We start from the raw sequence: 9,529 nt of genomic DNA, 5'->3' as shown, positions 1-9,529 counted from the left end.
GGGAATGTGTGTATAGACAGTGAGTAATTGAATTGCAGTCAGAGAGCACGAGAGACATTACAGCGTTTGTTAGCGCGATTGTTGAAGTTGAGTGTATTGGTAAAGTTATATTCGTAAATAATAAACCAGTTTTATAAGAAAGGACTTGTGTCGCTTAAGTTTCGTCGGAACGAAGTTACGGAAAGTTAATTAACAAACGGAGACGTAACATTATTAAAGTTCCTGGCAATATGCCCTTTTAGGTTGAAACTGAAACATTTTCTGTCTTGTAATTTATTTTTTCCATTTTGAGTCAACAATTGTCTAATTAATCTTTTCATTTCTTCTAGACTACCATCAGAGAGAGAGTTTGTGTTTTCCTATTACTTGATCTAATTCATTTATCATGTACTAAATATATCTATACGTAAACAATCCTTATGTGGGACAAGGGTAAGTCTACGAATTTACAACACGAAAATCCGGGGCCCGTAGTGGCTTTGCTCCAAACAAAGAAACTAATCATAAATTAAAAAGTAATTTAATGTTTAAATAAAGATTCATATCATGCTACTATCCTGTATCCAACAGCATTATTATTTTTCATTTGAACTATCTCTCTTTATGAGCCGTCATACTCCCCCCCCCCCAAAAGATTGTTAAATCAATACTTGCTAGCAAACATTAGACGTATTGGTATCGCTTATTTTATATCTAAAAGCAATACCTACATTGGTAAAACGAAAAAATATTGATATGGAAATTTATAGGAAATATTAAAGTTGTTTAATTACGTGTACTCCTGTTTTTGTGTTACAAACTCGAAGATTGACTTCTGGATTAGGCCTACGGGTATCAACCGATCAGTGGATATCATGGTTTCAGCAGAGCTTTACGTAATGGTGCAAGAAATTCTGACGAATAACAGCATACAGAGTACCATTGTAATCGAAAATGTTGCGAGGTATGTTCATGCTCATAAACATATTTCAAGCGATTAATAGAAAGATAAATCGAATTTTTAGTGCACACACAAATAAGGTTATATTGTTTTTTTACGCTCTATTTTTTATGTTTTATCATTTGTATTGTAGTTTAGCCAAAAGGACGATTGACGTAGCGTGATAGACATGACTTAATGACTAGAACCTTCTTCAAAGTTTCAGAAATGCTTGAGAGGATAAAACCCTAGTTAGGCTAGATTAGATTATGGTTGATTGGTTAGTGAATTTACTGATGATTATGATTAAGATTGATTACCGAGTGTGTTAGAGTGATATTTTGAGTTAGTTAGCTCATGTTTATGTTTAATTATTTAATTAATACAGAGAGATACAAGAAACGTCTTAGGTACGGTAGAAGTAGAATTTAGCAAGTGACTATTTAGCGTCTACTGTAAAGTTAGGTCTATTGATGAAAGTTTCTTACGTAAGATTGTATGTGGAATTTGTAAGACTTTTAATCAAAGAAACAAAATGTTTACATCATGAACCACAGTAGTGTACATAATAGGGATCGCAAGGAACTGAACAAACCCTACTAGAACGTTCGGGCAAAAAGCACCTTAAACAGTAAAGTTTCAGTTCAAAAATACTTTAAAACCTTTAATATTGACTGCTAAGGCTGTACACATATTAAAATGCACAAAAGGCACTCATGTTAGACTTTCCGTAAAGTTCAGTGACTGAAAGTGTTTCTGTGTGAGTGAATAAATGTCAAACATAATATCGTTAGTTAATTAGAACCAATTATAGTATAGTATTTATTAATATAAACCGCGGGATTTTCTTAACACTGTTATAGAAATTTGAAAATATCAATAAAGTAATTATAATTTATATTTGTTTTTTTCCTTTACAAGTACTACACCATCCATCGAACAAATGACTTGTTTTGATAAATGTAAAAAGAAACATTAGAGTCTAATTTTCCAAAAGAATACGATAAAAAGTAACAGTTATACACAAGTAGAACCTCGCCCCCAAGTTATCAAATTAGTCACGGTATTCAGTTATGTTAAAAACGTTAATACATTTTTACGACAGCGAAAGTCACGTGACGCTGGTAACATGTCATGAGATTCTCGAAGGATCGTGACTTTTCCTGGCAACTCTAGTCTTTTCTAGGCGCCCTCTATTTCAGTATATAAGCCCGGCAAATAATTGCAGATAGATAGATATAGAGAGATAATTGAGTCAAGCGAGCAGTAGGCACCGTAAGTAAAGTGTGTGAACCGCTGTGAATTATAGCGTGTGTTTATAAAAGTAGTTAAGTTTAAAGTGACTGTGGAAATTAAGTGTATTACAAAGTTTGTAACGAGAATAAACTAGTTTTAATTAAGAAAGGACTTGTATCGCAGAAGTTTCTCGGAAATAATTTCTAAGGGAAATTTTACAAACAAGCTGATATGTAACAACATATATTTTTTTCAGGCATTGTTCAGTAAAAAATAAATATAATAATCAAAACACCATCAATTTTGCAGTTAATCCAATTAATTATTTTTAAGGTTCCCAATGTATTTTACATAGAAAATGAGTAATTTCATGCAATTTTTTGTCATTTTTTTAACTGGACGCTACAACAGGTGAAAACGTCAAATTACTCAGTATATGCAATATGTGGATCTCATCAGTAGTAAACAAATTAGAAACTTAAGATTTATAAAGTTAAAGCACTTGTGTCTATTATGAATTTTGATTTGTTGCCTTTACTGTTTTAATCGTACAGACAGTGGCTTTAACGCTGATTTGAGAATAAGACTTATCAGTGACCACAACGAAGTCCAACGTTTAGTTCACCGAAAAAGAAAGCACCATTGCTGTGTAATTACGATATTAACAGTTTATCGCTTCTTGTTGTTAGAGCTATTGAAGTGGAACGAGGTTCTGATAGAAACAATAAACTTTCTGGACGGTCACCTCCAACTTTCTTCTCCTCTTACCATCGCCTCAGTGAGGTAACTGGAATTTCCATATTTGTAGCTAAAGAACTAACAGTTGACGACAACATTTAAGTGTGTTTTCATCTTCATCTTAATTATAAGTTTTATACTGGTATGGCACTTTCTGGTTGATTGGATGACAACCAATCTCAATGTAAGCTATCAACACATGACTGCACTCTGATGGTTTAAAAACGAAATTAGACTTCAACTTTCCAGAATTTTATCTGTGGATAATATTCTCATTAGTTAATGTCATTCGTCTTAATGTACAGAAAACAATTTCCAGAAATCAAAATCAAACTTAGTTATTTAGTAATTAATTCATCAGATAACTTTTATTAAACGGTTTATATTTACTGTGTTTTTTTAGACATTGTCAAATACTGCAAATTCGTTTTCAACTTTTTTATATAACTTGTATACTTTAAATGAAATAGCTTATCACACAAAGCTGGCGATAACAGATAATGGCCTTTAAAAGATAATATCCTATTGTATTTATCATATAAAACAAGATTTCACACATTAAGTCTAAAAATAATATTAATTTACGAAATGTATTACATAACTCACTTCTCTAATTCAAGAAGTCGAGAATTATAATTATTTTATTGTGTAGTTAAGTACTTGTCAAATGCATATTTGTGTTTTGTTAATCGAGTGAAAAATAATTATATATTGCTGTACTTGTAGTTTATTTCTAGTTGACTTTTTTCAGTCATGTTATCTTGAGAAACGTGCAAAGAGAGCATTCTTCTTTTATAATAGAAATTTCTCTAATAATTCAGATTTTACATCATAACAGATTCACGAATACATGAAATATCTGGCATCAGAATATCCCAAACTAGCTTCTACCTTTTCTATTGGAAAGTCTTTTGAAGGTCGAGATCTTCTTGTCCTGAAGGTAATTATGGATTTCTTTTTTATCAAAAAACTCATTGTAAATATGCTCAGCGTATTAGTTGTTGATTTCTGGTTTGTATTAACATATCTGTTCCTGATTGTTTTCAATGTAAACTTAAAAGAAACTAACATTTCACTTGGGTAAAAGCAAAGTAAATTAAGAATCCCTATAAGGAAAGGTCATAAGGTTGATGCATATATAAGTTAGGTGGTGGAATGGAGGAATGTATAATGCAGTCCAATCCCAAATGCTCTCTGGCTTCCGATCTTTTTCCATCCCAACAATTTTAGAATAAACTTTTTTAATGCTAATATTTGGAATTTTCTTCTTCTTTTTTTACGATTAGCTTCACAAGTGGTGCCATCTATTAATTGATTTGCGTATTGGGTAATATTAAACAATCTATATCACTGTATATATTTTGGGTGTAACTAACCTATAGTGGACCACTTGGGGCTCTAGGTTTCAAAGACGCATCCTAAGGAGTAGTGAAGTGTTTGGTGTGTAAGCCGAAAGTAGCCACATTGTGGTCTATGAGTTAGAGCTGACTGAAAGGAAAAAAAGATGAAGAAAATTAGCTGACATTTAGAGGCAGTTTTATACTTAATTAGTGAAGGGCTTTCTGCTGGCCCTTTGATTAGGGTTTGTCGATGTCCTAGCGTACGCGCAACCATGCTCAAAATGTACAAGCTGCCAATTTCAACCGGACTCATCCCTCCATAGGGATCGCTACAGCGCACCCTTATAAGGGATGATATCATAATACTTATAAACACCAGTGTCTGTCTGTATCAAACACAACTTAAATATATTTTCAACCCAACAAATGGCGCTATAATGCATTATTTTTAATGTTCAACTTAGGTAAGAGATTTTTAAAATTTAATCAAAACTTTTATAAGCATTTTTTTTTTGAAAAGTTATACCTTTGTACGTTTTTCCTTCACTCTCAAATACTTTGCCATCACAATTAATAATTCACAGGGTCATAAATTTGACCATGTAGGAATATTTTCTTCAAAACAATTTTCACATGGTTTGATCTATAAGGTTTTATGAAGAAACAGATTTGAACATAACATAAAAATATACATAAGTCAAATTTCTAACCAAAGACTACTTACAAGACATGACCAAATATACCAAAAATGGTTGTTTTCGTGAAATACTAGAAAAGGGATAAACATTCTTTATGCATATAATGTTACTATAATATAATTAACTTTTAGAAAACATGCTCATAAAACATTCATGCATGGCCAGGTGGTTAGGGCGATTGACTATATATATATATATATAACAGCCAGATGTCTGTCTGTCATGCTCTGTATCTCTTGAACGGTTATTCGTAAAATACAAATATATATCAAAATGCTTCTTTTCAAAAGGACATTACAGGAAAATTATTAATTTTTTTGCAATTCCTTAAACTTCATATGGACATCAACATCGATCTGCCAGTATTTGTATATGCTGAAAAGTCAATCTGAGAAAAAACTTATTAAGAAGAATAATGTTTCTTTTTGTGGGGGAATTTAAAGAAAAAAACGGGACTTACTCCGTCGACTGATTGAAAGAAATGTTTTGGAGATAGGAGCATGAATGGAAAAAACGCATAAAGAGAAAAAACGTGTTTGAGGATATATTTGTTGTTGTGCGGTTTCTATATATATATATATATTTTTATGTCTGTATTATACACTTGCATATTTTTATTGTACCATGTCGAATAAACTGAATTGAATTAAATATCTATCCTTTGACACTTCTTAGAGAAATGACAACTGTCAAAAAAGCACTTACTTCCGAAGCGGTTTTTTCTTGCGCTCAGTTAGATCACAGGGAACGGCGGCATCCATTGGAAAAAAATCTCAAAGGCTACTTAGCGAAGCTGAGCGCTATAATATGTTAGATGAACCCATTACATGAAAAAAACCAAAGATTTTTGCCAAAAATGCATTATATTCAGTCTCCTTTACCTAAAATCAAACGGAATGCAATTTTCGTTATTGAAATAACATGGAATGACAAAAGACAGTTGTAAACGGCCCACTATACAATCATATTGCATGAACGCTCTGATCTGCATATTTTATATTTAGGAAAATTGCTGTTGAATTGTTTCAACACACATCTGCTAATTACATTATAAACAATGTGTAATGTATACTTTCACAATAAACTAAGTGAAAACATTGTTGAGTTAACAATAATAGAACCTGGTGAACAAACGTAATATTCTCACAAAAATTTTACGATCACCAGTACTTGAAGATTTAAAAAAAATATTAAAATCGACTCGGTAGGTTGAAACTCATACTTCTAAAAAAATAATTGTATTAAAAAGTTTAATCAACGGTCACTTTATTGATGGGAACGTGCTCCTCGGTGATAAAGGTTTATGATATTATACGAAAACGTATAATATTTTGTTGAACTCAAAGTGTTATAATTTACAGATCACCACCTATAAGAGTTCTAAGAAGCCTATTATCTGGATAGATGGCGGTACTCATGCTCGGGAATGGATCACTCCCTCCAGCGCTCTCTACATTGCCACGAAGGTAAGGTAAAATTACAAAGAGAATCTATCCTGTGGATTTGTTTTTCTTTTCTTTTTTCTTTATCAAAAAAACTCATGGTGAATATGCTCAGCATATTAATTGTTGATTTCTAGTTTGTGTTAACATATCTATTCCTGGCTGTTTTCAATTGAAATTTAGAAGAAACGAACTTTGCAGTTGTGATACTGCAAGGTACACTTGGCGAAAATTAAAGTAAGTTAATAATCACAATAAGGAGAGGCTTGGGATTTTCAAATGAAGTGTTTAGTGATAAATTTGACTCAATCGCGAATAAAAGAGATTGAAACAAGATGTTTCAGAAACTATGAAAACAACAAATAAAACATGAAGGCCAACTGTGCTACTTATAGAAAATACACGAGATATCTTCACCAGCTAAATATGTGTGGAATAATAAACTTTCCTTCCAATTATATTTAATTCTTATCTCTAGAGATGAGAACATTCCAGAATACCACGTTATTAGGCAAGCCCCGTTTACAGTAAAAGGGGAAACTAGAGCTTTCAACTTCTCAGTCCTTGTATGTGACCAGCAAGTCAGATGTTACATTAAGACCCACTTTATAGACAATTCAGCAAATTCACATACATTGAGACCCATGTTACACAACATCCAATAAGCAAGCATCCGGATAGACACGCTCCAAACTTACACAAACAAATACGATGAGACAAATTCTAAGGGCAAAATTAGTGTAGTTCAAAGTTGTGTGTGTCTTGTATAATCTGAAGCATGTATATAAATGCAGAAACACGTACTGGAATATTGAAACATTTGACCCTGATAAAGATGAACCTATGTGTCGAAAGCGTTAGGGTTTTTATAAGATGTTGTTGAATGTGATTTACTTTTTTTTCCTCTCCTACGTGATTTTAACTATCTTGAATTAATATATTCGTATTCTAATTTATTAAAAGGTTTACGATATTTATATACTAAACAAGTGTCTACCCATTTGCTATAAGACTGCGTTAGATCTTTAAAATTCTTTAAAAAATGTTATTGGAAAGTTTTTCAATAAACTTCAGGCAACTATACTACATTCAATGTATTGTAGAACTTCTGATCAAACATAAAAACTCGCCTACGAAGTTAAACATGCGTCGAGTGAACAAAAACATCTGATCCGTCAAAAAGAATAAAAATACGATTCTCCTAGACTGCTATTTCACTTTAGAAACTTAATGTTCTCCCTTTGTTGTTAGTTGCTGGGGCTTTGAATTGCAATACACTTTTGATATAAGTTCTTTGTGTATTGCGAAACAAACGAGTTTCGAAGTATCGTACATTATACGTTTTAGAGTTTATATATATACAGTTTGAAACAATACTATATTACCACAGAATGTTTATAATAAAAACATCAGAAATAGCGTGTCGGGCTGTGTATCGGAAGGTTAGGGGTTGAAACGTGATACCGCTGAACAGCCGCACTTTCACCTATGAGAGCGTTATAAAAGTGACTATTACTCCCTCTATTCCACTCAAAGAGGCTAAATAAAGCCATCGCCAGAGGATGCTTCGACTGCCCTTCCTCCATTGAATATAGTTCAAAATTAGGGATGGTTATCACTAGCGAATCTGGGGAGAGGAGGGGGGTAGTACGTGCCACCAAAACTCTCATGGCTCTCCGGACATGTATGTGTGAGCGCTCCTGTAGTACTTATCCCGAAGCCTTTCCTTTTTTTGTTATTGTTCGACGTCTTGCAATGAAATATATATGTCTATAAATAATAGAATGAAACCTTAACCCTTTTATGAATATTATGCTAATTCTTTCTTGTACTACTGATCGTCGTTTTTGTGCTTTCGCCATGTTGACTGAAAGGAAGGCTAGTAGGTATTCCCATCTCTTGATGAGAGTTGAAGTGGTCGCTAGAAACTGAAACTCATCAAGAGTTTGTTTGTTTGTTTGAAGTTAAGCACAAAGCTACACAATGGGCTATCTGTGCTTTGCCCACCACGGGTATCGAAACCCGGTTTCTAACGTTGTAAGTCCGCAGAAATACCGCTGTGCCACTGGGGGGGGGGGGGGGGAATGTACGCCATGCAACTTGCAACTAGTTTACGTCCAATATATATTTTTATGTAATATTTAATTTCATGTAGAGTTATAACATCATTTAACGACAAGCTTGTGACGATTTTTGAAACACCTATTACTATGTTTAACTTTCCTGAATGAAACTTATTATTCTCAATTTGCCTGTGTAAAATTTAATTCCCCTAGAACAAGCCGCTTTTAAGGTACACTAATTTAAATACGTTGTTTTCTTTGTTATTACCGTTAATGTAAAGATATTCAAGTTATCTAACTTTGACTAAGCTGAACAACACTCTAAGAATCCATGTTTTTTTGTGTTTTAAGTGCAACGCTACAGAATAGACTGTCTACGTTGTTACTATAGCGGGTTTCCAACCTCGATTTTGCGCGTATAAGCCCTCAAGTATATATATATACCACTGAGCCACTGAGGGGTCAGAATCTACGAGAAAGTTTTCTATATGCGATTTTAAAATATTAGTCCTTTTTTTAAGAAACTAGAATTCTTTTTACAAATTTTAATGCATAAACTGAAATTCGCTTATATTTCATGTTAAGCTGTTGAACGATTATGAGATAGATGCTAATGTTACAAAGCTGTTGGATGGTTACGATGGTGCATCTTCCCTGTCATGAATCCTGATGGTTACGAATACAGCCACACCACAGTAAGTAAGAGTTCTTCTTGATTCTTTATTTTCTCATTTACGTTGTTACTCTGTTGACTGGAAGTGTCAAATTAATACTGAAATTTAACTACATTGTATTTTCACTTGTCATCTCCTGGCGTTTCGAATTAAGTTTTCTCAATGCCTAAACTTTGTTGTTGTTTTTTCGAGGGAAAAAAATTAAAATATTAAGTACATAGGCTTATACAGTCAATTCTTTTGCAGTTGATGTTCATTACAGGCCCACCGAGATGGCGGGGAGGCCGGGGATATTACTCCGTGGCCCATTGCTCACCAACAGGCCCACGAGGATGGCAAAAACAATTACACAGAATGTATCAAATCATTATGGAACATTTAAACAAATATTAACTACCCTTTTAATACGCCCCCCCCCC

At 33.2% G+C, this 9,529-nt stretch overlaps 1 protein-coding gene across 1 annotated transcript in view; it reads left to right on the top strand.

The window, feature by feature from the left end:
• The window catches only part of LOC106465142 (carboxypeptidase B-like), a gene marked incomplete at its 3' end in the record, with an annotated part of 18,607 nt that overhangs the window by 4,545 nt on the left and 4,533 nt on the right, over positions 1-9,529 (top strand). Inside the window, exons 3-6 of the mRNA XM_022392966.1 lie at positions 3,732-3,833; positions 6,293-6,397; positions 9,022-9,062; positions 9,095-9,131. Of these exons, the coding sequence (XP_022248674.1) occupies positions 3,732-3,833; positions 6,293-6,397; positions 9,022-9,062; positions 9,095-9,131 (285 nt within the window). The remainder of the gene's footprint in view (positions 1-3,731; positions 3,834-6,292; positions 6,398-9,021; positions 9,063-9,094; positions 9,132-9,529) is intronic.

This window comes from Limulus polyphemus, unplaced genomic scaffold (genome assembly GCF_000517525.1).
Source record: "Limulus polyphemus unplaced genomic scaffold, Limulus_polyphemus-2.1.2 Scaffold1848, whole genome shotgun sequence".
NCBI classification, from domain to species: Eukaryota; Metazoa; Arthropoda; class Merostomata; order Xiphosura; family Limulidae; genus Limulus; species Limulus polyphemus.
Note: the sequence above shows the minus strand (reverse complement) of the source record. Positions and strands in the feature narration are given on the sequence as shown.